General features: G+C 38.2%; 1 protein-coding gene and 1 long non-coding RNA gene across 6 annotated transcripts in view; both read left to right on the top strand.

Annotated features, from left to right (window-relative positions):
- LOC108167253 (uncharacterized) overlaps positions 1-4,037 on the top strand; it is a 50,607-nt gene extending 46,570 nt beyond the window's left edge. Inside the window, exon 4 of the long non-coding RNA XR_001777605.1 lies at positions 3,712-4,037. This is a non-coding gene — a long non-coding RNA (uncharacterized LOC108167253). The remainder of the gene's footprint in view (positions 1-3,711) is intronic.
- A 4,111-nt stretch (positions 4,038-8,148) lies between these two features.
- The window catches only part of LOC103474219 (potassium voltage-gated channel subfamily H member 7-like), a 62,127-nt gene continuing 43,069 nt past the window's right edge, over positions 8,149-27,206 (top strand). For 2 of the 5 annotated variants that reach the window (XM_008425045.2, XM_017301714.1), the window contains exons 1-2: positions 8,149-8,881; positions 11,704-11,934. In XM_008425045.2, the coding sequence (XP_008423267.1) occupies positions 8,806-8,881; positions 11,704-11,934 (307 nt within the window). In that variant the 5' untranslated portion in view covers positions 8,149-8,805. The remainder of the gene's footprint in view (positions 8,882-11,703; positions 11,935-27,206) is intronic. The other 3 variants (XM_008425061.2, XM_017301718.1, XM_008425051.2) reach the window with 2 other exon arrangements.

Below are 27,206 nucleotides of genomic sequence, written 5' to 3' on the forward strand. Positions count from 1 at the left end.
GAGAACAAGGGACAGGTAGGTAAATGCAAAAGCGGTTATAAAAATATTTACTATGGAATAAATTAAAAGGCTAACACACTATGTGAGCTAAAAGCAGCAACAGATTTGCAATAKACAGCTCTTTTCTGCTATTACTCAGGTTATTTTTAAATTTATTCATTGATGTGATATGTTTATTACATTTAAATGCTAATAAAAACGTACATTTCTAGAGGGGGAATCATTTCAGTACCTTACACATTCTAAGCAAGTTAGACTGTGTCCAAGTTGAGACGTGTGTGAGAGTAAGTAGCAGCAACAGGCCTGCACTCCACAGATGACATTTCACAATTGACAAAGGCTGTCCCTGGGGTTCCTCAGCAGGAGTCATTATAGGCCACACCAGTGCTAAAAGCAGGAACAGGACTGAGTGCTGTGCTCATTGGCTCGGTCGTAGGAAATGGCACAAGATGCTGATGTAAGGCCGACGATTTCCACTGCAAAGCACAATCCGAGACAGAAAACATCAACATTGGGTTTACAATGTAGCAAATGTCACTTCTTACCACGGTGAGTGTCCATGGTGACATGGTATGACAATCTAACCAGATAGGAGCAGTGTTAGGTGTTCTTAGAAGAATTCAGTGCAGACAAACATGACCTCCAAACCAGTCAACATTACATTACAGAACATTATCATCAGCAGCAGTCACTGATGATGATCATCCTGAGACATTTCAGCTGAAGGTAGTAATTATGAAAGAAATACTTGTTACACATTTTCTCTCAATGTTTTATTTTTTATATTTTTGGAACTATTTTCTATTCATAAATACATCTTATCAGGGTGAATCAGTCTATTTTTTTATACAGATACAGTAATTAAGGTATTTGTGCAGGTACAGATTTCTTCAGCTTTGTTAACTAGCTGTGCCACCATGAGTGCTAACAACTGGAATCCACTATTTAAGATAATTGGCAGTGAGTCTTTTATGACACTTTAGAGGATTTTCAAACATGTACAGCCTCTTTCGTGACAAAGYATCTCAAATGGATTTAAACCCAGCAAAGGTCATGTAATAATTTGGAACCATTCCAAGATAGACTTTTTCTTTGTTGGATAACCCAATTGCTCTTGAGTTTAAGTCCACTAATTGATGGCAGAATCTTCCTCCTGGAGTTTTTGTTAGAGAGCAGAGTTCATGGTTTCATCAGTTACAGCATGTTATCTAGGTGCTGAAGCTGCAAAGCAGCTCTAGATCATCACACAGCCACCATGTTGGACTGTCAGAATGTTAATTTTCTGAAAGAATAACGTGTTTCTATTCTTTTTGGCCTTATTACCCTCCAATGGTTTCTATATTCATCCAGTCTTTCTCTTAGTTATRTATTATGAACTCTGACTTTATTGGGAAAAGTGAGGCCTGCAGAGTGTTATGTTATTGTGGTTCTTTTGTGATCTCCTGGATTCTTGGAGTAGCCTTGGTAGGCCAAACACTCCTGTACACCACAATTTCATTTTTAATGGCTCTTTAATGGTAATGGCTCTTACTGTGGTTCACTCAAGTCCCAGAGTCTTAGAAATGGCTCTGTAACTAACATTACATTTCATGTCCTATAAGAAGGGACAWGAAGTGTTGCTTTTTTTAGCCTACTTCTTGTTGTAAATAGGTTTTATTTAAATGATTTCTTAATCCTTATAGGTCTGCTAGTAATACTGAATGTGGATCGTGAAGCTGAACAGTTAATTCATGTAACTTCTGAAAAGCAAGCCAAAATGTCTGCCTTGAGGCTCTACATCAAGACAATCTGGCTGTAGGTCATACTTTTTCAGAACTTCCATCCATGCTCAAGTCTGTTATTTCAAGGACAGCYCCACACAAAAGGATGTACACACACAACCATGAGTCAGAGGCGTTTCACTTTGGCACCTCAAGTGGACCAGCGAAGAGACAGGGACATGTACGGGGTCATACATCTCTGGGATGACACCTCTCTTTGGCGATGAGTTGGGCAGTCACAGGCGTTTAGCTGTGACGGCGACACTGACAGAAGGCAAAGCTGCAGTCAAACGAAGAGCTGCCGGCGGTATCTTGGAGTGGCACGTGGGTTATCATTGTCACACCAACTCTGCGTCCTTGGTGCACATTTTCCATGAATCACCAAGCTCAACTCCGCAGCTCCAAAAAGATAGCAAGACGGTAGATGAGGATACATGAGGCTGTTATCTTCGGAAGGGGCCAGCTATGGAAAAAGTCTGGATACACTGGATCAGTGTCTTGTCAGTCTTCATCAGTTGTTCCTCCCTTTCTGTCAACTGCTGCGGCGCTTTACCCTGTCTGAATGAATTCGGCTTGCATCTTTGTGGGATCAAGGTCGARCACAAAAACAACAAGGAGCAGAAATGAACTCTGAGAATGGAGAAGCAGATAGGGCCATTCCTCCAGTGTGGGTAGCCATTTGCCCTGGAGTGATCTGGGGATTATGGGCCAAGGCCTGGATGCCCAATCTAAATTGCTCCACGTACTGAACAGATTGAGCTAAAAACGAATGAGCCAACTGAGCTGATAGCCAGGCTTATGGGGGAGATATTCTCCTGTCCAATAGTTCCACCTCAGCAGTAGCAAGGGCCCTAAAGGCAGCTGAAATGAATAGACTACCTTAGAGAAAGCTGTGTTTTCCCACACACACACAGTTGTTTCTATTCCACTTTAATTAACAGCTATATTTAGCTTCATCATTACAGCAACCAATGTCTGTACCAAGACACAGTCCCATGCAAAAGTCTTCATACCATTACAATCACAAACTTCAATGTATTTTATTTAGCTTTTATGTGATAGACCAAGAAAGAGTAAGGCAATCATTCATGGTTTTCAAATGGGTTTACAAATAAAAACYTGAACGATGTGGAGTTAGATCTTGAATTTGTCTAGGTTCCTATTCCATAATTATGGATTGTTTTAAGGCAACACCTCAGTTRTCTGTGTAATTATGTGGTAGATTCAACCGTCTGTGTGGAGACCCCTGGAATATTATCACTGTGGCAGGATTCCTACCGGGGAATTATTTCAATAGAATAAGGTTTAACCCGATTCATTTAAACACTCTCTGAGCATATTCTTTTCTCTGTGTAGTCTTGAATGAGTTGACGTTGAGTGGATTAGAATGGGCAGTTAATTTAATGACTGCTGCAGAAGCTAAGTCTCTCTCATAGGCTGAGGAAAAGGGGGGGGGGAAGGAATCATAGTAATAGAGATCCTTTACAACCACCACGGGAAATAAATGCTGGTCTATCGTTAGCCTATGTAATTAGCCATGTCAGCTTTCTTACACTAACAAAATGAAGAAGTAAAAAGCCCTCGTCGGCCTAAATCTGWAAATCTGTCGCCGCGTAATGTGGACGCCGCCTGGTGTGCATCTTCTGTAAACACTGCCTGTCAAAGCYAATTTCAAAGGAAYTGATGCCACCATCCATTGGGGGAAGTTATTGGTTTAGTGGTGAATTTTTGATATTGCTAAAAATCCCAGGAGAAGACATTCTGTGTCTTATATTCCTGGAGGATGGATATCTGTTGTCAAAGGAGTCTCTAAGCACTTTTGCAGTGCCAAATCTGGACCTTGGCAACGCAGGAAACCCTGTCACAATCTTTAGAGTTTGTTGTAGTTTAACTAATGAGCAGGACCCAAGGCAAGAGTACCAACCAGCGTTTTCATTCTTTTTATTTTCAGCCATACTCTTTCAATATGAGCACATWCTACAAGCACCACCAAWGATGACATCTAACCCCTTTTAATCCAAGTCTTTGCTGGGGAGACGCGACATTGTGCTACACTCAAGAAGCTCCAGTGAGTTAATTTTACCAGACTGCAAAGCCAGAGGGAGAATGACTCCCAAGTTTGATGCTTGTGAACTTTGACACTAATTTTCAACACTGACCAATAGCAAACTGCTGTGACAGTGCTGACCTTTGAGAGAGGGGAAAGCTGTAGAGTACATAACAAAGGAAGCGGTAGATTTACAACRACTCTGCATTGCAAAAGTTTTCAAACCTGTAAGCTTGTTTACTCTGGCTTCCCTAAATAAAATTTTGTGTAACCAAAACTGCCGATTGGTTGCTCTAAATTATTCCATTGTAGGYCTGGTTGTATGTTTAGGGTCATTGTCCTTCTGGTATGTTAATCTTTKCTCCTGTCTTAAATTTGCTACTCAAAACAGAATCCTTCCAGTGTTGCCCTCTRTTGAATACTTCAAGTTTGCTTGTGCTACTTATAGAATACGTCATGGACTTGCATCACCACCGTTGTGGGAATCCATAAAGCCCCATGTTGAAAACTTTTAGATCCAAGTAAAAAACTGTCTTAAATCAAGTGAACGATGTTCAAAAAAGGCTATGCTTTTCTAAATGACAAGAAATTTATGGTTTTTCCTTGTATATTTTTAAATGTGTGATTTTAATTTAAGTTTTTAGGTTGGTTTTAACAACTGCTGAAGTAGCTAGATCTGGCACATTTGCATTGTTTGTCCCTCAACAAATAATTGCCTCTCCCTGTCAATTCTTCCYCATAGCATAATGCTACCTCCACAATTTTTCCAGTCAAAATAATTTATTTTGGGAATTATACAGTTTTCTGTTAGACAAAAAAAATTCAGTTTTGCTCTTATCTGACCAAACCATCTTCCTTCATGTTTCCTCTTTGTAGAAATAGCTGCTAGCTTCTTAATGCAAAACTATATATTTAATCTAGGAACTCAAGTTGCATTAATGTATATAGAGACATGTTTTTGGAAATATTGCCAAACCCTCTCGTTATCTTATATCTCCGACTCTCCAAGGCATCATTTAATTTTTAATCAATTATTTATAGCTTTTCTAATAGTCCAGTGATATGTCAAATTTCATTTCCTTTTTTCACCATGTCTCATAAACCCGGCCAGCAAGGTACATTTTGATAAAGAGCACAAACAGATAAGTAATCCCTGAGACAAATAGAAGGTAAATACGCTTGTGCCTATTTTTAGCCATCGGTTCTCATAAAACTCATAATGGTTCTGCAAAGAGACACCCAGAAAGTATGGGTTGTGTGTTTCCAGACTTGGGTAAGTATAGAAAGATGAAAACCAAGCATGGGAAAGGTCTGATRCTGAATATATGAAGTGGTTTATCCATCAGCGTTTTTATTTTGATTTGCTAATCGAATGAAGACTCATTCAAAAAAATAAATAAATGAACAAAAACAAAGGGTCGCCCTCTGAAAATCCGGTGTTTCTTTATTTGTAGGACTTGCATGATCTGATTAGCTCTCATGGAGACTTGAGAGCATCACCTGCTTGTCTTGATGGTGCCCAAGGAATAAAGTTTTGCAAGTAAAACTTCTAGAGAGTCAGATAATTGATTTGTTTTGCCGAGCCGTGTGCTGTGCTTGAATGCAGGCTGTGTACCTTCATAAAGGTTGTAGGACTGGGCCCCTAAGTAATAATGTGAATGCTTCCCCCAGGTTCCCAAAGCCTTTGTATTGCAAGTGATGAAATAATACAGACCAGAAAGGAGGGCTGGGTAGACTCCATTAGATGGCTTTTAAACTGGGTTATTTTTTCATTTTGTAAAAGACAACATGCTGCCACTCATGTGTTTAACTATAAAAATCTGTATGATAAACTATACAGCATGGATGTAATGTGGTCTTACTGTATGTGACAAACCCAAAAATGTAGTGAATAATTGCGAAGTGGGAAATAACAGATATGTGCAAAATGTAAATAAGTTAGGAAAACTTTTTAAAAATTCTCTTAACTAATCATTTTAGTTTAACATAAAGGCTAAAAACAGTTACACCAATTTAATTGAAKTTGTAGCAATAGCTTTTATTAAGTGTTTTGAACTTGACAGTTAAAGTCGATGCAACTTTAACTGAGTCAAAGCAACAAGGAAACAAGTTGAATGAGGAAATAGTTTTTTTGCGGTGCATTTACTCTGATAACCCTAAATAAAAAGCAGCTTGTGTGTTATTTAATCTATGTTTAAATCCAGCTGTTCCATGAAGATCTCAAGTTTGTTTGAAAAAAWTCACAACMGACTCTTCAGAGAGAAGGATGATGTTCAGTCCATCTTTCAAACCTTGATTTTAATTCATAAAAATGTTAGAAACCATCCATCATTGTCCTTCCACTTCACAACTATGCACTCCCTTATGTTGGGTACATAAAAACCCCCATCTGTGATTGTTTTTTTCAACAATATCTCAGGCAGTACTTAGTATATTTCTGCATTTGAATTAAGTTTAAAAAATATGTGTCCATTCAGTGAGCAGGTCAGGAGCTAAAATACAATTAATTTCMGCTGTCACTCCCTCTAATGTGAATATGACTCAAGGGCAGGGCTAYCCTTTACTGTTCTACTGCTGAGTGGGTGAGGGCTGCTTACTTCGCAGGGTGGAGGGAAATAAATCCTTTACAATTAGGATTTAACTTTTTTTAAAAACTATACGAGTCAAGCACTATAACATAAATCGCAACAATGCAAATTAAATACTTCAAAGCAGCTGTTCACGTCGTTCCATATGGCAGCAGACTTGCTCTTCTAAGAGGTGGGTAAACATGACAAGAAGTCAAGTCTGTAACTCGGAATACACGGTAGACGTAGATGAAACAAAGAGCTCGCAAAACCAGCAAATGCCACTGACCTTCCACCACGTCTGTGTGTTGTGAGCCGTTTTCCCCCCCGAGGACCAGATGGAGGGGAGCAAATGGAAGCKTAGGACAGATGTTTCACAAGACCCCAGCTGAGTTCTTTTGCCCGCGCGCGTCTGAGAGCGCACATGTGACTGGGAAGGAAATAAATTGAATGCCGTAGTAAAGCGTAGCGAGTGAAGAAAATTAACTCAAAGGATGTGAGAGTGTGTATTAAAACCCTTCCGGTCTGAGCCTCTGCCACTCCACTTCCTCTGYATGCRTGCAAAACGAGGAYTCAAAGCCCCCCTCAGCCTGCTACTGTATGGAGAARATTAAARTTTGATTTAGTTTGTKTTTTATGTTATGGTTTCACCTTTTCAGATAGCTAATCTGGAGACGTAAGGGTGTGTATTAAAAAAATGCCAACGATGTTWGCAATRAGTTTATTAAAACGAATGCCATCAATTTGGGTCAAAAATCATRAATACAAAAACACTTCAAGTCAAACTCTACAGTCCTCACTTAGCAAGTTAAGTCCTTAAGTTTGGTTTGTTTGGAAGGGTTGCCAGGTGAAATCATTTTCTCTCCAAAAATACCACGGTAACACACCTAGGCACCTTGCACTTAGTGATTCAGGTGCTTCATGGGAAGATGGATATAAGCCGATCCTGAAAGAAAACCTACTGGAGAATACAAAAGCAAGACTGGTATGGACATATAGTCAGAACTGCAATGGAATGGTGAGGATCATGGCAAATTTATGAGTTAAAATGATCCAGTCAAGGTCCAGTCCTAATCCCAAATRWGAATTTCTAGCTAAAATCTGTGCTTAAGATATTCTGCTCTCTATGCAGAGCCAACAGAGACAACCCCYCACCCCTCAAAAGCATACCAGCTGCAAGTTCARCTAAAAGTTATTCTGGGTCTTGAATTTGTRGGGGACTTTGAATACAAAGATTTATTTAGAAATAGAAAATAACMATTTTCCTTCCATTTAACAAATATGSACTGCTTGTGTTGGTGTATYGTGAAAAATCCCAATAAAATAGATTTACATGTATGGTTCTGACATAAAAACATAGAAAAGTTTAAGGTTTCTGAATACTTTCGCAAATGATTCCACAACAAGCGCGACCAATGGGGAAAGTATTTTGAATATTTTTATTTGAATTGTTGCTGAAGCACTTTCTTATAAATATATAGAGAAAAAGAAACGGGCAAGGCTGTTTCAACATGGATACCAGAGGGGGAAAGTGAAACGCCCAGGCAGCACCATGGCCAGCGCCTCCGCGGCAGCTACGTTTAGTGGAAACCTCCATAACGCAGTCAGGATACTACGAAGAAATCATGAGTGGCCTTTTTTTTTTAAAAAAACACAAGAGCGCASGTCTAATTTTAATGACATACACCTGAGTGACGCCACTCCCCACCCTCTTCGACTGTTTGGCACGTGCTGTGCTCGTGACAGGTGCGCGAATCAAAAGTTGTGGCGTTATTTTAACCTCTCAGGTGTAAACCAATATAATTAGCAAGCAGTTTTGTTTTTTTTACCTCTCGTCAAAGTCCAGTATTTGTAAAGGTTAATTATATAAATTAAATAAGATAACTTGACTGAAACGTAACAGCGCTGCCGTAGTTGGTTTGCCTCTGCCTCTTTGTTCGCGCATCCCTTTTCTTCCTCGCAGTGTCGGTGCCATGCGTCAAGCCATTGGACTAATAGACCATCAGTCTTCCCATCACGACAGCACCCCCTCTCCACCCTCCAAGCGCCACGCGCACACACGCACGAGCTTTTCTCACGCGCCGCCACAAACGCTTGCAGCTCTAGCGAAGGAGCAGCGGTGAGATGTTGGTTCCGCCGCGACCCGCCGGCTCTTCCTTCCTTTCGGGCTTCTCCTCGGAGCGGAGCGCAGGGAGGGAAGCCTCTGCTATGCGTTCAGCCGGGGAGCTGAAATAAAAGAAGGGGGATTCGGTCGGGGCTGGATATCTGTTTATTTTTCCCATTGCGAGGATGACAGAGTGCTGACAAAGAAAACCGGGGGAGCCTTGCTGGCTTCGGTTTACACCCGCGAACTTAAAAGGCACGCGCTTAAAGCTCAGCCAAAGATTTTTCTTCATAAACATTTATTTTTGGGGGAGGGGGAAAGGGAACCATGCCTGTTCGGAGAGGTCATGTTGCGCCACAAAACACATTTCTAGGAGTGATTATTCGGAAATTCGAAGGACAAAGTGAGTACCTGTCCAATGTGGAGAGCTATGATGCTACCTTTTGTTTGTGAGAGAGCAATTCCTAACAGGAAATCGTTCAAAAGCCTAATTAAAATGTTTTATGCCAATTTCCCTTTTATTCTGTATGTTTTTGCTAAAATATAAAGTTGTGTATAAATCCTCCATCTTATTGCAGCATTATCTCTGAAACATATTTTTWAAAAATGTAACCCTTTAAATTGGAGCACATTAGTTCAGAGGGCTGGGAGGGAAATCCCACGTTAAGCAAATGTTTTTTTTTCCTCTGTAGCATTAATCCTTTTAACAATTGCCCAGATTTTATTCTTTCTGCAGTTCAATGCAGAAGAATGTTTCTTTTTTTTTTCTTGTTTTGTTGCACTTTATTGTTTTGGCTATCCAAAAATGTTAATATCAAAGACAACTGGGACAAAAAGCAGTTCATAAAGGAATGGTAAAAATCTATCCAAATCATGGTAAAAWATCTACCCAAATCAACCTGACCCAATGGGGAAAAAAAATATCTTGTAAAATCAAGAATCAAATGTTTTTACGGTTTTTTTAGAGAACGCATCACTAGCCACACCCGGCAGTGACCATGTTAGACCTGTACAATTAAGAAATCACTTTACTGGAACCATTCTGAAAGCATGAAGTAGGCAGTCTGAAGAAATAATAAATGCATCCRTCTGAAAAGGGTTCCAAAGCTATTTCTAAGGTTTTAATCTACAGAGAAAATCTGAAACATTAGTGAATTGCATCAGGTGTAACCGACTGCTGACATGACTTAATGAGTTCATCAATGATTTAACRAGGTCACAAACATCTAAACCACTGACAGCCTCAATAAGGTGACTCAGTGCTATCTACTGGGTTTGTTTAGGCTTCAATTAACTGAACTTGACTTCGTTCCTGGATATGATCAGCTGGAATGTACAATATGTACTTAACTTTGAATCCGATTGCGTTTTTTTTTTTTTTTTTAGATGTGTTGAGAATTGGCTCTATATATTAATAAACTGAATTGAATTTAGATTTGTATACAACATTTAACAATCAGAAGCAGGCTGCAAAACAAACTGGCATTTAAAGGAGATTTGCAAAGGCTGAAACCAATACACACCAAAAATAATACAAAGTCCTATATCAGGCTATACTTTACAAAGGTATAGTATATATATTCTATATATACTATATAGTATAAAATTAAAAGCACGAAAGAATGAAACCCCAAACTGGGTTCTAGCAGTATGATGATCTGGGGCTGCTTCAGGACATGGATGACTTGCTGTATGATTTTTTGCTCTCAAGCAAAACTTCCTGAAAGGCCATACCTAGTCGTCAGTTTGTGACCTCAGGTCTGCCTAAAACCTAGCTTCAGGGGCACTCTTACTGTTTCACAAAAAGAAGAGTTCCCTTGGGCCAACCCAGAACCCAGAAGAGGTTTATACATCTCTTCAGGACTAGCAGCACATCAGGATCTCCCACAATGAGTTTGTGCTCAAAGACAAAATATGATGCTGAACTAGGCTGGAGAGATTTTTAATAAGCTCAGCATAAGTTCCACCTAAAGTCTCATTGACTTCGCTCTACAGAAAGGGCATTTTTTTTAATCCCCCAAACAATGATGTAAGATTAATTTAGCTTTCCTAAATGTTGATCCATTTGTCACAGCTCTAGTTGTTTTATTGCTCTTAATGTAGCTATGGACAAGTTTAGACAGATGAGGTTAAATGCACGTTCATTTGGGTTAAATTATTTTTACACACTAGAACAACAGAGTTGTGTAATAGCAAATAAAATTGACCAGACACAATTACTTTTGTTTTTCAGAGATGAGAGTGCCAAACATTGTGGCTACATAACCAACAAAGTCATGTTGTTAATGTCTTAGACTTTCTAATAACAACCCAGATCCTTCTGTAATTCTAGTGAAGTCCAAAGGAGAAGCTCTGCTTAAGATGAGCATGCTTTAAATGTTTTAGCTTTAAGATTAGATTATCAGATTTTTTGCTAAATTAAATTTGAAGTAGGTTTATGAAAGAATAGGAATATCAGTGATCCTTCATGTTTTTGCTGGATACATTTAACTATGTTCAATATCGTTAAATATTTTCTGCATTTGGTCAACTTGGGGATACAATGAAAGATATAACATATAATGGGGAAAAAAAATAAATGCATTCACTGTTTTTACACTCAAAAGTGACTAAAATAGATAAGTAAATAGATAAAAGGTATTTAACTCTACATACCTGAAACCAATTTTTGTAAAAGTTGTACATTAATAGATCATGTCTTGAAATTTTAGAGCAAATCTAGCGTTTTGGAATGGTTTGTTGATGGATTGTAAAATGGAGCAGAATACCAGTTTTGCTTTACCATTTTCAGGTTTTCAGATAAAATGACAAGACTTAATGTATATATTGTGAGAAACAATTTTAAACATCGGCATAAAAATATTAAGGAGATACAAAAAAAATCTGCAAACAAGCCACAAAATATTGACTAACCTCAAAAAACAAGCAGTTACTCAGACATCTCGGACAAATAACATATTGGAAAAATAAAATTCATAAATGACTGAAATTAGTTTTCCCGTCTGCTCATTTCATATTTTGATAAGAATGTCTGAACAGGCCAGAACATTTTTAGGAGTTACCATCCACAACATAAAGCAAAATTAATCTCCTAGTTTCACAAAAGCGCGTCGCACATTCTCACTCATAATGTTTGCCGTCTTAATAACTGTGCCGCCACTGTCTTTGTCCATTCCCACAGCAATAAGCTTAACACACACTCTCTTCTCCTCCGCAACGTTCCAGATAAGAAATTCCTCATCGCCAATGCCCGCGTGCAGAACTGCGCCATCATCTACTGCAACGACGGCTTCTGCGAGATGACGGGCTTCTCCCGGCCGGACGTCATGCAGAGGCCGTGCACATGCGACTTCCTGCACGGCCAGTTCACCAGCCGGCACGCCGTGGCCCAGGTGGCCCAGGCTCTCCTGGGCTCCGAAGAGCGCAAGGTGGAGATCACCTACCACCGCAAGGACGGTGAGTTTGCCGGTCGGGACGCGGCGGTGGTTTTCTTTCTGCTTTCAGGAGACCGTCATCTCTGCCCACTTAGAACATGGAAGCTGTTCATTAGCTCCATCAGGATGGGCCACTTTAGGAAGGATGCAGACCGATGCGAACACGCTGAGGCCTCTGATCTAATCATCCCCCACATTTTTACAAAGCATTCCGAGCACAGAGGTATCGAATAACTCACTGTGCTGCTCATGGTTTCCTGCTGGAAGTTGTCAGAGGTTAAAACCACAGCCTGCGACTCTGTTTTAGCCGTACTTTAGATAATCTGATGTGCATATGGTGCTCGTGAATAGCAAGTGCAGATCATGACTTGCGTGACAGCTGGTATTGTCTTAGTATGTGACGGGAGCGAAAGTTTAGCTGATTCAGGGATGGTGTGTGACCTGTAGCGACAGCGTCTGTGTCCTGGTAATTAGCTCTCCTCGTGTAACGTTTTGGTGGCGTCAGTCTGGTGCAGGGCAGAGAAACCCCCCAAACATACACAACCAAACCAGAAGTTTACATACACTATATTGAAAAAAAAAAAAGACATGCAATTTTTCCACACTGTCTGATGTGAAATCAGTAACATTTTTCCACTATAGGCTAACTACAATAAGCAATTTTTTTTCCTATTTGCCAAATGCCAGAAAAATGAGAGCTTTTTAACATTTTATTTATTACTTTCTTCAAAGTTAAAAGTTTAAATACATTTCACTAGTTTTTGGTACCGTTGCCCTTAAACCGTATGTCTTGGGGCAATAGTTGACCTAAAACAGGAAAACGTTATTCTGATTATGTCTTTTTATATAGTGTATGTAAACTTCTGGTTTCAACTGTATTATTATAAATATTTTTGCAGGTCATGTATGATTTGTGATTCCCTAAAGTTATCACTTCATCAGAAAAATGCAGTAAAATAGTCAATTAGTTCTAATTGTGTATATTTTTATTGATTGTATTAATGGAGCAGTGGTGGAGTTCTGGCAATCCTGATAAAAAATAGCTAAAACACTGGAGTGATGCTGAATTGTTTCAGTTTTGTCAGCAGTATTTTACTGTGCAACAATTTTAGACAAATTTGTTATCCTAAATCTGTTGTTTATTGAATATTAAACAGCAGTTAGAAAATGTTTGTGAAGGGAAAGATTTTTCTGTCAGCAACAGAAAAATTAGTTTCTCCAACATCATCAGTCTCAAGATTTTTCCTCATTGTAGCCACGGATATGGATGGATATCTAATGAAGCCTGTAATGTTTACGAAGTCTCAGTCCAGCACCTGCATTGATTACTGTGAACTACTGCAGATTTCATATCAGTATTTATTTTGCCACTGCTTCATTCGTCATACAGTTCCTCACTGAACTGTTTATACTCCTTGAACTTTTTAAAGTTACGGCTGCAAACTTTGATGTATTTTAATCAGATTTCATGTGAAAGAGTAAAAATAAAAAATGTAGTGTGTATTTATGAAGTGGAAGGGGAGCCACATGTACATTTCAGCTAGAGTGAACCTACCCCAACATTTCAGCTTTTCCACATCAACCAACAATTAAAACCCCATTCTCGTCAAAAACTAACTAAATGCGTTTTTTCATCTGTAAGTCGGTGCCGTTTTCAGGCTGGTTTAACAGAACGCAGGGAATAAGAAAGAGGGTAGGATTGAAAAAGCTGCTCCAAATGATTGTGTCCCTGGAGACGGAGCTGGGGGTCAAAGGTTGAGAGGGGCCGATACAGTAATGCTGGGGGGGATGGGTTGTGATATATGTGGCTTTATGTTTTGTTCAGAAATTTGTTCTTTTAGTCTGAACCTTTTCAGAACACATCAATAAAGTCTCATTTGTATCTTTGATAAACTTTTGACTTATCTGCTAGAAATGTAACCTCACCTCAGCATTTCTAAATATCCTGCAATATCACCAAAAAATGAAATTCTACAATATTGTTTTGTAGTAATTAAGCAAACAATAATGTAATTTGTGACGATAATACATCTTATATGATCACGGGAAAAACTTTTAGCTCTTAGTTTTTAGTCTTTTAGGTTTAGCATGGAGACACGTTTATGTTCTTGGTGAGAGGAAGACATTCACATACGAGATGTTGAGGTATGTTACACACTCTTTGATGTGAAAGTTGTTACTGAGGGAAGGAGCCTCAACATTAGCTAGTTCCTATGATGTGATTTATGTATGATATGATATTTCACTGGATGTTGTTTCGAAGCCGGCTTTGTTGAAACTTTAAAGTGAAAGTCAGAGTCTGTGTTCTCTGCAGCAAATGCACCCAAAGTCTGCATTTAATAAAGCTAACTGTGCCAACTGTTAACCTCAAATGCTTTAGGCAGTTTCAAAATATCAATTCAAAAATATTTTGTTTCTGTTTTCAATTAGCAAAATCCACTTATGCAGTTGGTCGTGAGCCTTTTTTGCATCACAACTTTTCTTCTTTCCACTGAACTTTCCATCAACATGCCTGGACAGAGCTCCAAGTTTGTTAGTAGTAACCTTTACTATATACAGGTATGCATGTATGTTGGGGAATAATTTAAGTACTGTTTACTTGCATTACTGCGGAAATAAGTTATTTTACGTATTAGACCAATTCAAAAAGTCTGGTTTTCCCTCTTTTTTGATTTTTATTTTTGTCAGTATATACATTCAGTTGAAACTAAGCAACACTTAGAGCAGATTCAGCTACATTTGTCCTAACTGTGGCAGGTTTGTCTCTTCCAAAAAGTTCAGCCTTAGTCAATCTGCTGAACAAACAGCATTAATGAGGACACAGAGACCCTCATGCTGCATAAAGCTGGAGCACAGTTGCATTGGACAGAGTGGCTGCTCTACAGGGACCTTGAATAAAGAGTTAGATGGAACCCGACTGTCAGACCTTGCCACAGGGGAAAACATTTCTTTCTCATTCTTGCTCCTCTGCCCCTAATTACCTCGGTTCTGTGGTTGTACCTGATCCACAGCTTCACCATGGAGGGTCACTTACTCGTTTCTGAACCCTACAATTGATTTTTTTATATAAAAAAAAAAAAAAAAAGCCCTTATTGTTCATTGAAGTGAGAAACTACTGTGGAATCAAAAGACAAGACTACCTGGTGTTAGAAACAGCACCCTCAACAGCTTTTCTGGAAGGAGTTTCAGATTCTCCCTCCGCCCCCCCAGTCAATCGGTTCCTGTTTTACAGCTTGAGTTTGTGTGCAGCATCCTGACTCCTCTCCTCACCGTGAACCGTGGGATTGCCTGTGAGGCAATTTTTTTCTTCTTCTTCTTAATCCCCTGACTCAAGTTGAGCAGAGGCCGTTCCCGCTGTCCTTTATGGCCCTTCAAGGAGATTGTGCTTGTCAGCATGATCTCAGGCTCATTCTGAATGCTGAATGATTCGCACCTTCGCCGATGCAGCTTCCGGTCCGTTTGTCCTCCAGGACAAGGAGCGGCTGCTAGAGAGCCTCAAGTTTTTACGTTTTCTTCCCTCGCTTTACGAGTGTGCTCTTAGATTTGTTTCTACCCTGCAGTACATCGCCACAGCTTTCATATTTGACTTTTTACCCAAATAAAAGTGATGTTGTGGCTGAAACTTGACACACTGTTCAAGTTGAAGGGTGTGAATATTTTTTCAAGGTACTTTTAGACAGCGAGGGCCATCTGAAACCCAAGGAGATAATTAGTTTGTTGGCGTAATGAAGGTAAGGAACATAACTGAATGAAAACTCAATTACTCACAGTAACAGTTGTTATACTGTCACTGTTTATAATTATCTTTCACGTCAGAAGTTTAATTACTCTAAATAACTCTGTGCAGTCCTTTACGTTTTATTGTGTCGAGCAACAAAATTAAGGCATTTACATTCTATCTTTTGGTGGTTTAAGAAGATTCCAAGTAATTATGTTTTAGGTGGAATAATGAGATTTGTTTCTGATTATCCCCAAGTCAGACAGAAATCACAGTCACATGGAGCATTGGTAATGATTCTTGTGCAATAATTTGGCAAAAAAGCAACATTTAGATTTACAAAATGTGATTTTCTTCCCATTCAAACTAATGTGAATGATTAGCAAGTACAGTCATTTAGGCTACAGGAGGTTCTTAGCTTTAAATGGGTCTGGTGCTAAAATAATTGATGGTGTTTTCACACCTGATTGTCCAGTAGACTCGATTTGATTGGCAGTTCACTTTTGCCCTGCAAAACAAAACCTTTAAAAACCCTGTTCACTTCCTCACCTGTGGGGGCGCTGCATCAAGAACCACTGAAGTAAATGACTGGAAAACCTCTGAAGAAGGCATGAGCGCAACTTATTTCTTCACAAAATATAAATTTAATTAAAGTACAGTCAGATTGTGGCAGTGGTAGAATTTCCTTTTCGTTTTTGATAAAAAAAAAAAAAAAGAAGCCTGAAGCTATTTCTAACGCTTGCWCCAGACACACACATCTGTTTGTGTTGCATTTACCCAGAATACCCTGTGCTTTTGTTTGCTTCTTGCTTTTGGAGCAGCTTCTGGTCTGCTTGTCATCCACATATGCACTTGAACTGCATCAGATTTCACTTCTACCAAACCCAAGACTGAGGTTTGTAGGCAGAGTTAGATTTTTTATTTTTTATTTTTTTTGGTACACATCAGAGTTAAATTGCACATCGTCATCAAAACAAACTGGACTTTCTAGGCAAACAAACTACTAGTAGATTATTATTGATTTTCTGCAGGCACATTAGGCATTACTCCAAAGTGAACAGCTAGATTTTTTTCTGCATCTACCTCTTAGACATTATAGCTGCATTAATAAAAATCTTTTGTACAATTCCCAGCAGACTGTTTTCATATAAAAGAAGGCCTTCTTCACAGCCAATCAACCGTAAAAGCCTGATTTGTGAAGTGCTGCGCTAATGGATACATAGGAGCCCATCTGTTACTGTCACAACAAATGGTCTTAATGGATAGGTAAATGGGGTATTTTTGTCATTTCTATTTAACAAAAAAGAGGAAAACATTAGAAGCGCTGATGTGTTCTGGCGTGTGGTAAACTGCTCATAGTGATGGACAAAAAAGCACAGATCTGAGTTGATAAAAACACTCAATGTTACTGATTGTGAAAACCTTAAAAGGTTTGGGAAGCCATGTTTAAAGATAAATATTCTACAACACAATCCTACAGGATATGTTGCCGTCCAGTCATAAACAACCTTCGGTTTCTTTAGAGATTACATTAAGCGCAAAATAAATAACCTCTATTAAAACATATATGTATTTAGTGGTGATTATTTTATGAAAATCAGCACATACTTACTTCTCCTATATACATATATATTTTTTTAAATATCCTAGCAGAATTTATCCATTCATTTCCTAAAGGCAATGTTTCAGCCATGAGTCTGACACGCTGTGAAAGCTCTGAGCTGCAAATGGAAAACAATGCTGAAAATGTCACACTACAAATAGATTATAGTTTCTTGTGACTCGTCGATCCTCACTGAGATTTAAAGACCTTCTCCTTTGTGTTTGAAATGTGTTGGACAAATGTCTCAATTTCAGCTGGTTATGAATATTCGATGCCTCTAAACAAGCTTTTACTTCAACAGCTTTTACAAGATTGTGTCACTTTTATAGCTGTTGCTCAAATACGTAAAAAAAAATATGAGCAAGACTGAATTGTGTACATTCATTCTGGGCAGCAGCCTGATTCTAGTTTACAGTAATGGACGATCTTTTTTTAAACTTCACTTGCCGCCATGAGCAAACTGTACAAACAAGATTCTCTATAAAAATTAACAGAATTGTTGTTTTAATGTTTATACTGCTTAAAAACCTTCCTCTTTAAACTCCTGTTTACTTCTTCCAAGGACGGGTTCAGGATTTTTTCATTCTTCAACCTTAGCCTTGGGCTGTCATTGCTTCTCCAAAGACTCCGGGTAGACAAGCATGGCTAAGGAACTGATTGTATTTCACACATTATTCTTCTTCCAGCAACATTGTGCAGACGTGTTAACGAGGCGCTAACTAGGAAGCAGATTTAAAATAGAATCACCTGTTAGCCATCTCTCTCCATCAGTTAGCTAATCCTCTGTATAGGACAAGCCATTTGTTTGATAGAGAAATGAGCTCATTTGTTTAGACTCACTTTCTAGGTTACTTAGATAATGTCATCATCTCTTAAAGAGCCGTTCTGCTTGTTGCCGTGCTTATACTTTATGATGAACTTGCTTAACTTGCTTTAGAATATTAGCAACTACTGCAGAGAGGGTAATCTTCCCTACAGGAAGCCAGACACAATGAGGAGTGATGGAACAGCTCAGGTTGTTTGCCGGATGTAGTTCTGAGTTGATGTGGCTCCGAAATAGGAAACATGCTGAGTAAAAACCAGTTCTTGTAGATGCACTGCTGCACACACGAGATAAGCTCTTTTTTTAGCCTGCAGTGCCCTTCATTTTGTCACATTTAGCTTTGGTCAGAAGCCCTCATTATGTACCTGAGCTCACAACACTAATAGCATAAATATTGTTGCATCAGTTGCATTAATTATTCCCTCCTCACACATCTGCAAGTCTACTTTCAGTACTGTAAGATCAAATTATTAAGGAATATAGCACTTACGCATTGCCTTCCTACACATCTGTCACTGTACAATAAGTATTTTGATTGGTGAAATCGTAATGTTTTTGCTGTGATCTTGCTGGAAACACACCACAGGTATGAAAGTACACACTCGTAGTGTTTATATGAAGCATTCACAGCAGATAGAAACAAAAATGTTAGACAGCATTGTGCTGTGTTGTGCTAATTAACCTTTCCAGTTTAGCATAATCTCTGATAATGTGTTACATGAGAACTGTGTTACTGTTTACAGCGAGGTGGAAGCTTTTGAAAAGCACATGTGCGTTTAATGACATGCCAAAATTACAGTGCCATCTAATGGCCTGGCATGACAACTACAGCTGACTCAAGGTGTGTTGCTATTTTTTTTTTGTTTGTTTTACCCCAATCAACATCCAAAAATACCAGCAGTTTCCAGGCAGCGATATCGTGTAAACATAGTCTCAGACTGCCACATACTCTTTGGACGTGTCACAAAGATTATTTATACTTTACATATCCTCTGTTGCTATTACTGAACTTAGTGCTACTCAAATGTCACAGTAATTACCCCACTTTAACCTCATGCTACGCTATGTAGGTGCTCTGTCTGCACGTTGGCAAGTAATTAATCTATCTAATAATTATTTGACCTATATGGGGCACAGAAAGAGAGTTTAACTGTCGTCCTCAAATGGTCAATGGATCCTCTATGAAAAATATATCAAAGACGAGACTAACACAATTTTGTAGTGTTTATCCCAATAAACACACAATACAATATTCATACCTTCCAAAGAGTTAATTTTTTGTCTTACTAGTCCACAGAAGAGTCCTTCAGCCGTTGTTGGGAAATGTGAGACAGGCTTTTCACTCCACAGTTCTCACCTCATGATTCTGACTAAATGCCATTTTGTGTCATTTTTCTTCTACTGTTGAATCGTCAACATTGAACTAAACTGAGGCAAGTGTAGGCTGCAGTGCTTCAGATGCTGTTCTGGGTTCCTGTGTGACCTCCTGGATGAGTTGTTGAGACTCTCTTGCAGTAATTCTGTAAGACTGACATTGTAGAAAGTTCAAGACTGTTCTGCTTTCAAATTCAAATTCAAAAATATACTTTATTAATCTCAAAGGGAAATTAAATTTCTCTATTTCTATATAATGGCTGATTTAAATTTCTTTGAATTGTGTTGCTTTTTGAAGCGTTTTACCATTCTTCAGATTGTCGGGCAGGTTCTATTAAAGTGATTTCTTGATTCTACAAGCATTCATCTTTAAATGTGTGTTTGAGGAACAAATAAACAGATTACAGTAAAGTGCAATGAGAAATGAGATCTGGCTGAATATGAGCTGTTGTTCCCACAGAGCTGCTTCTGAATAAATAAGCCTGCATCTGTACACAAAATTCTCTCTCTCAACAGACTAAAACGACTATTGCGTTTTTGTTTTTGGGCCCAAATGCAGCAAGTTATTCATGAATGTTGAGGAGATGCTTGGAATAAGAGTCACCAGCTCTTGTGAGCCACAGAAAAGGTGGATTAATTAGCAAGACGACACCGCGTGTGTGTGTATGTGCGTAACGCCTCTCAATGAGTCTGCTTTGTGGCTTTTCATGTGCTGTTCACAATTACAAATCTTTGTAAAACACAGAAATGAATCTCTGTGTGAACCTGAACGGTTTAGAAGCATTCTGAGAATGTGGCAACACGAGTTGTGCTTGCTTATGAACACCTCCCTGTCTGTCACTCCATCACTTCTCAATCCCTGCACAGTCTTTCTGTGCAGTCCAGCATAGTGTTGTCCTGGCAACCACTGCATCTTTGGAGCTCTCTTGCATTCCCCCCTGTTTTCCTACAATTCAGGCTCAAATAAGGAGAGCAGAAAAATGACCGGTTTAAGCAAGGCAGCAAAACCTAATTTTCAACATAAAGATGTTCTTAACTGAAGATTAAAATATAGACGAATAATCTCATAATTTAAAAATATAGTCAGATTTTATTTTTTTTATTTACTACACTTAAGCATTACAAATTGTGCTCAATTGTTAGAACTTCTATTGATCAGACTGCAGTAGGACTCTGCCAATATTTTCTTATTCAAGAATTGAATATTGAATATGAGATTTTATTCACAAAAACGTAAACAAGTTGGGGTTTTTTTATGGGATTTAATGGTTTACAGACTATAACTGTGTAACGTGGCATATTTTCTCACATTTTAACCTCAACTTGTAGCCATCAGATCTTTGACAGCTGAAGCTTAACGCCGCCTGTGAATAATGTAGGCCACCCTGAAGTTGCATCTATGGATTAAACTCACACACTCTGCCATTATCTGATGATATTACACCAACTAGAGTGTAAACAGTCTGACAGCTCCCTCCCCCACCCTGCTCTGGCTCAGTTTCCTAACACACCCACCCGGCTATATGACACCAGCTCCATGCAAGTAAGACGCCATTCACTTAGTCGGTGTGTGTCATGTGACTTGCATTATGTCTGCCTACTCTCATTCACAGATTGGATATGAAAAAAGGGATGAGCAGACATTCACATTTTCCCCTTCCCCCCGTCAGTCTCATTCATTGATTAGATCACACACCGCTTTGTTTTCATTTGAGAGATTTCGCAATCCTGCACAGAGATTTGCAAAACTATGCACTCTAATAAAGTTCTTTTTTCACTTTTTTCATCACTCCTAAATGTTGAAGATGATAAATTTTTAAATCAAAACCGAGTACACGCGAAATGCCATTTTTTTGTAATTTAAATTATTGAATTTCTATATTTGGAACATAAACACATATTTTAAAAATACACATAAAAAAGTGTCACTGCTTCCCCCGTCCCCATACAAAAAATAAAATTATACAGTAAACTCTCTATCTTATGATTTAATAAAGGACATTAATATCTGATTTGTTTTCACCCCAGCAACTAACATTTGAAATAGTCTCTGTCATGACTTTCATCCATTCTTTGAATTTTTTTTCCCAAATTTACAATGATCTCCATCAGAACAGGAAACACCAGGAGACATTCCCAAAAAATATAAAGAAAATGATCATTGTCTTTGCCACATTTCCAGGATTTATCCTGCAGTAGACCCATCCTCAATATCTTTGATGGGCTTTATTAATACCGGTGTACAATATGACATTTTTTAAAAGGTTGTATTAAGGGAAAAAGCTTCCCAAAACCAACCTGAACCTGAAAAAAAAAGAAAAAAAGTAATGTCCTTCTACACTTAATAAAGGGGTATGATACCCTGCCATCAATCAAAATCGGATTTTTTTTCACTAATAAAATTATACCTGTTTGTATTCATACAGTTTCTGAAATATATATATTTTTTGATGACCTGAAACATGTAAGAATGGCAAAAAGCAACAACAATAGTATGGAGAAAATTACTTTTTTTTTTTTTTTTTTTACAGCCCCTGATATTGTTGGTATTTATGATGTTGCTGCCCACTAGTCTGTTTGACTGTTTAAATCTGATGAGTCGAGCAACATGGGAAATCCTACGCACAGAAAGTAGGCCCTCTAGAGCTACCGTCTGCTAAATGCCAGGCCAAGATCAGCACTCTGCTGCGCCACAGGCAAAGCTTTGATGGAGACTGATTCAACAGACGCTCAGTCAGAAAAGACAGCCTCTGGTTTAACATAAAAAKATATTACAACCAACCACCAACATTTTCACATTGTGAAAGCATTAAATCTCAATGAATTAATATGTTTGTTGACCTTTAGGAGACTGATATGTATASTTTTTTTTAAACAAGAATATCCAAAGTGGTTTTCAGGAAAACAACGGTAAAGAAAATGACAAACAGACTAACATGCAAACTTAAAGCAATTGAATAGCTAAGACATGACTAAAACTGAAAACCCTTWAATTTTTTTACAGACATACAATTGTGTAACGTACTGAAAATGAAAGTATGCAACATTTTTTCTGTCTTGTGGCAAGAAATGTGTTGTTGCCATGTTAAAAATATTGTAGGCAGATTTAGTTACATCTTGGAATCACAATCCCATTGTTGTTTCTATTGTTTCTATATTATGTGGCGACAAACTAATATAAAGTTGTCCATCGTCAGTATATGTATAGTAAGAGATGCTGTCTGAGCTACAGGGTTTGTGTAGATTTTGAATAACAGTTGYCATTGAGGATCTTTCCTTGTGATCTTTATTTTAGCTGCAGTTGAACAACATTCCACCCAATAAATAGCCATAAAAGGACACGAAAGGTTATAAATAATAAAGTTAGATAAACATATGAGCAGATCTGGTTCTGGTAATTTTTTGGACCTAAACTAAAACTGCTGTAATACCTGTACTCTACTCCAAGTCTAGTGTGGTTCATGACTGACATTGAGGTTTAAAAAAGCAACTAAAAAAGTTTTTTTTTTTATAAAAGCAACTCTGTTGAGTTGAATTTGGTTAGCTGAACAAGGTAAATGAAAAATATGCGTCTTGTAGCTTCTTTCCGTAAACAAAAMAAATCTGTACAAAACTACCTCTGAGTTCAGTTATTTCCTTTTAGAAGATTATATCTCTWTTTTCTTAGACTAATTATCTGTTGCTCGTAGCAGAATAATTTCTTTCAGCTTCGCACAGACACTTGGTGACTTACTAGTTATTTTCAATGAGCCATCGTACAGTTTTTATTTCCAGTGCGCTGCAAGGCCTTATTACTCATGAACTAAAGTAGTTTCTCACCCTCTGTCAGCAGAAGTGTCTGACTCAGACACATGCTGACACAGGGTCAGAGAGCGAGCTGAAGAAGTTGATTTGATGACAATTAACCTCAGCAGGCTGCGGAGGCTGAACACTTCACAGACAGAAAGAGAGAGAGAGAGAGAGAGGCGGATTAGGAAAGAAGGTGAGAGATGTCACTATAACACCTCAAAGTGCAACAGCTCTATTCTGCTGGAGGCACAGCTCACACCAGTATCAGTCATTTAGAATGTCTTACTCATACCTAAACAGTCATAGTGTCTATTAGTGTAGATCATAAAACCCCCGGCTGCAGTTTCAAATTATTGTGACTGCCATGTTCCTGCCAAGATTTCCCCCAAATCCCTACTGTCAACATTCCCAAATATCATTATCTCGCATCACTGGAAGACACGGCCAGTCAGCAATGTTACACTCATCTGTGTGTGTGAGAGGGAGTGTGAAGGAAAAGGAAGCAATGCGAAGGATATGTTACAGTGGTGCGAAAAAGTGTTTTCCCCCCTTCCTGATTTCCAATGTTTTTAAAGTTTCTCACACGCATTTCAGAACATCAAACTAATTTAAATATCAGTCAAAGACAACACAAGTAAACACAAAATGCAGTTTTTAAATGAAGACGTTTAGGTGAAAGAAGAAAAAAATCCAAACCTGTGTGATTAAAATGATTGCTCCCTAAAGCTAGTAACTTGTTGGGCCAGCCTTGGCAGCAACAAAGTAAATCAAGCGTTTGCGATAACTTAGCCCAATTATTTCTGCAGAATTGGAGGGTTTTCCAGCATAAAAAGCCTGTTTAACAAGTTGGTTTCAACTTGAGGTCACGGACTGATGGCCGGACATTCTCCTTCAAGAGGGTTTGRTTCCTTTTTTCTCAACAAGTCTATCAAGTCCTGAATCAGAAAAAATAGTCTCAAACCATCATGTTTCAAAATTTATATGATGATCGTTTTCTGAAATGTTGTTACTTTTATAACAGACAAAATGGGAGCCACACMTATTGTCTTGTCAATTTGCAAAGTCTTTGGGAACTCATGGTGTGTYCTGGAAAAATTAATACGAGCCTTAATATTATTTTTGCCCAGTCTTTCTTATGAACTCTGACCTTAAATGAGACAAGTGCAGCTTTTTGGATGATGTTTTGGGATCTTTTACGTCCTGTTGGATGAGTCKATGCTGCAGTCTTGGGGTAACTTTGGCCATCCTTGGAAGGTTCATCACTGTTTTATGTTTTGTCCATTTGTGGATAATGACACTGACACCGAGTCCCAAAGCTTATGAAATTGCTTAGTAAACCATTTCCAGCATCTTGAAACCCTGAGCTCCATTCCCCATGCCAACTGTGAGCACACACTGTAATGGCCAATAAGTCTTCTTCCAGCAGTTATTTAAGTTTGCTTAATGCAGAGTGTAATCTTGATAGTTCTGTGCACACAGATACCAAATAAATTGAGAGATTTTTGAACCTGATTAAGTACAAAATGTCTATTTGTAGAATTGTCACACCAAAACAAAACAGGATTCTGATTAAGATTTTAACAACGTAGGGTTTTTTTTTTTTGTTTTTTTTTTTTCAATTGAATATATTTTTCCAAAACAAAGTAATCTGTTTATGTTTGTTAAATCTGTTTGTTAGGTTTTGGTTAATGCAGCTGAGCTGACTGAAGTGATGTTTTCTTGGTAAACTGAATGAGTAATTACAGGGTAGGTTCACCTGAAACAGTTTTGTTGTTTCATTTATAGTGCTTTTCATTAATTCAACAGGCCTGGAGCAAGCAGCAGAGACGACCTGTTTGTTCAGACRGGGAGATTTAATTTTGTTTCACCGATGCAGCGTGAATTCAAACAAAGCTGGCCGTTCTCAATAGGACATATTTACAATTTGGAATTTACTCAGCAAACATAATAAAATGTAAACAGCACATCCAGTTCTAATAACAGGTGTCATTTTCCCTGACAGGTCATGTTGACACAATCCCTGTCATTTTTGTTCCTTGTTTGAGTTTACTCAATAAGTTAATTTTGGAGTCAAACATGATTATTGACYGTTTTAATTTTTCAATATTAATTTGTGTTTAATACAAATACACTGATGAAGACAGCAGAATTTAACAAATCAAACTACTGTAACATCGCATACATTTTTAATTATGTAAATTTATTCTAATATTTTGGTGTGCAAGAACTTAGCTAAACTAAAGTATTAAGATGGTTTCCTCATTTATTTTGTCCGAATGGCTAACRGAGACGACATCTTCAACTAAATTACGATCAARCAGTTTTGCTGATTATTTTTAGCTAATTATTTAATATTGCTTGTACTAAYAAATATAATTAAATTTCAAGTAAATTGAAATTCTAATTTTTTWAATTTGTTTTAGTATACTCTGCTAGCAGTGAAGTGTGATTAAGGCGCATTAAATAAGATTTTCCAGTCCATAAAAYCCAACCAGGATTTTACTGACGTGTTGGATGAAGAGTCATCACCTTCATTTTGATTTATCTGAATCTAAAATAGCTTCAAGTTGTGACATGTTTGCAATTATTGTATTGAATAATTATGATTTGTACCCAGTTAAATTTTAGCAACGCTGTGACTAGAATTTTATAATTGTGAAACATAAAACAATTGGATGTATTARTTGACTTCATCAGTATTTAAAAAAMWTTTTTTTTTTTTTGCACTATTTGATTCAGGGTTTGTCTTACTTCATTTTTTTCCTCCAAATTTAATTGAGCTCCACAATCTAAATTGAGACCGTCCCCAATCAGGGAGACTCATATTCTCATAAAACCGAGCCGTCTCATTAGCCAATAACTTGGTAAAAGGAAATGAAATGGTGAATCCTCAAGCTTAAAATGAGGCACCGCCATACTAGAGAGGAGTGAATGTAATCCCAGAGAGAGAGTGGGGCGGTGTGAGGGAAGTGAGATAATCGAGGAGGTGATTTTATGGTCATGGGCCTTGCTCCTTTTGTGTGTGTGGAGCCTGAACTGTAATTAAGACACAGCTCTGTGGGAACACTTGGCTACTGAAGTAACGTTGTCCTCGTCTCAACTTCGTCCCGCGCTCCAACAGTTGCATGGCTGTTAATCCTCACTCCAAGGTGATATTGGGGCCATGTAATGGAAAAGTGCAGGAACAATTGCTGCTTTTAAAATTGGATTCAATTAAATTACAGTTAAGGCCATATCCCCTACCCTCGTTAACTTAGTTTGTCCTGGAGTTTAACACKGTACTATACTACTTCACTGATGGCGTTAGCGCTGCTAGCATGTGTCTGTCTGTCTCATGGAGAAAATACTTCTATTTGGGAAAATGTTTATATCCATTTATATCAGTTTTGTCACAAATGAGTAGGCCTGTCACAATGCACTTTTCTGAATAAATTACCTCAGTAATTATTGTGATAAATGATAATATTGTTGTTTTGAAGCTATTTTCAAGTAATATATTGACAATGAAAGTTTACCCTCTTGAAGACTAATAAAGTTTAATTTTGTACAGAAAACTTAACACTGGAACTGGAAGCAGTATCCAAAATAAAACACAATAACCAAAAGCAATAAATGAAACATGCATGCCAGTTGCATTCATTTAAAGACAATAATCTTTGGTCTATGAGGATAACGGCTGACTCACCAAAGCACCTAASTGTCACGGAGTCAAAAGACGCGACCCTTCGCACTGCTTTGCYCCCAGAACTTCAAAGAGCTCATTGGCCCACTGCGATTTGGCATATTTAGTGTTTGCACTCAACGACACACTGTGCTGCCATCCTGCCGAGCCATCTGTGTAGCAACAGATTACCAGGTAGCCCCCGATAATCCAGGTAGGAAGCACCGCATCAGCAAGGAAACCAAGCCAAGCGGAAAATGTTTAAATCAATAAGTCCCGCGTCTCCTCTCAGCCTTACGGCTTGACCTTGACGTGCCGGGCGACTG

This window comes from Poecilia reticulata, linkage group LG2 (assembly GCF_000633615.1).
Source record: "Poecilia reticulata strain Guanapo linkage group LG2, Guppy_female_1.0+MT, whole genome shotgun sequence".
Lineage (NCBI taxonomy): Eukaryota > Metazoa > Chordata > Actinopteri > Cyprinodontiformes > Poeciliidae > Poecilia > Poecilia reticulata.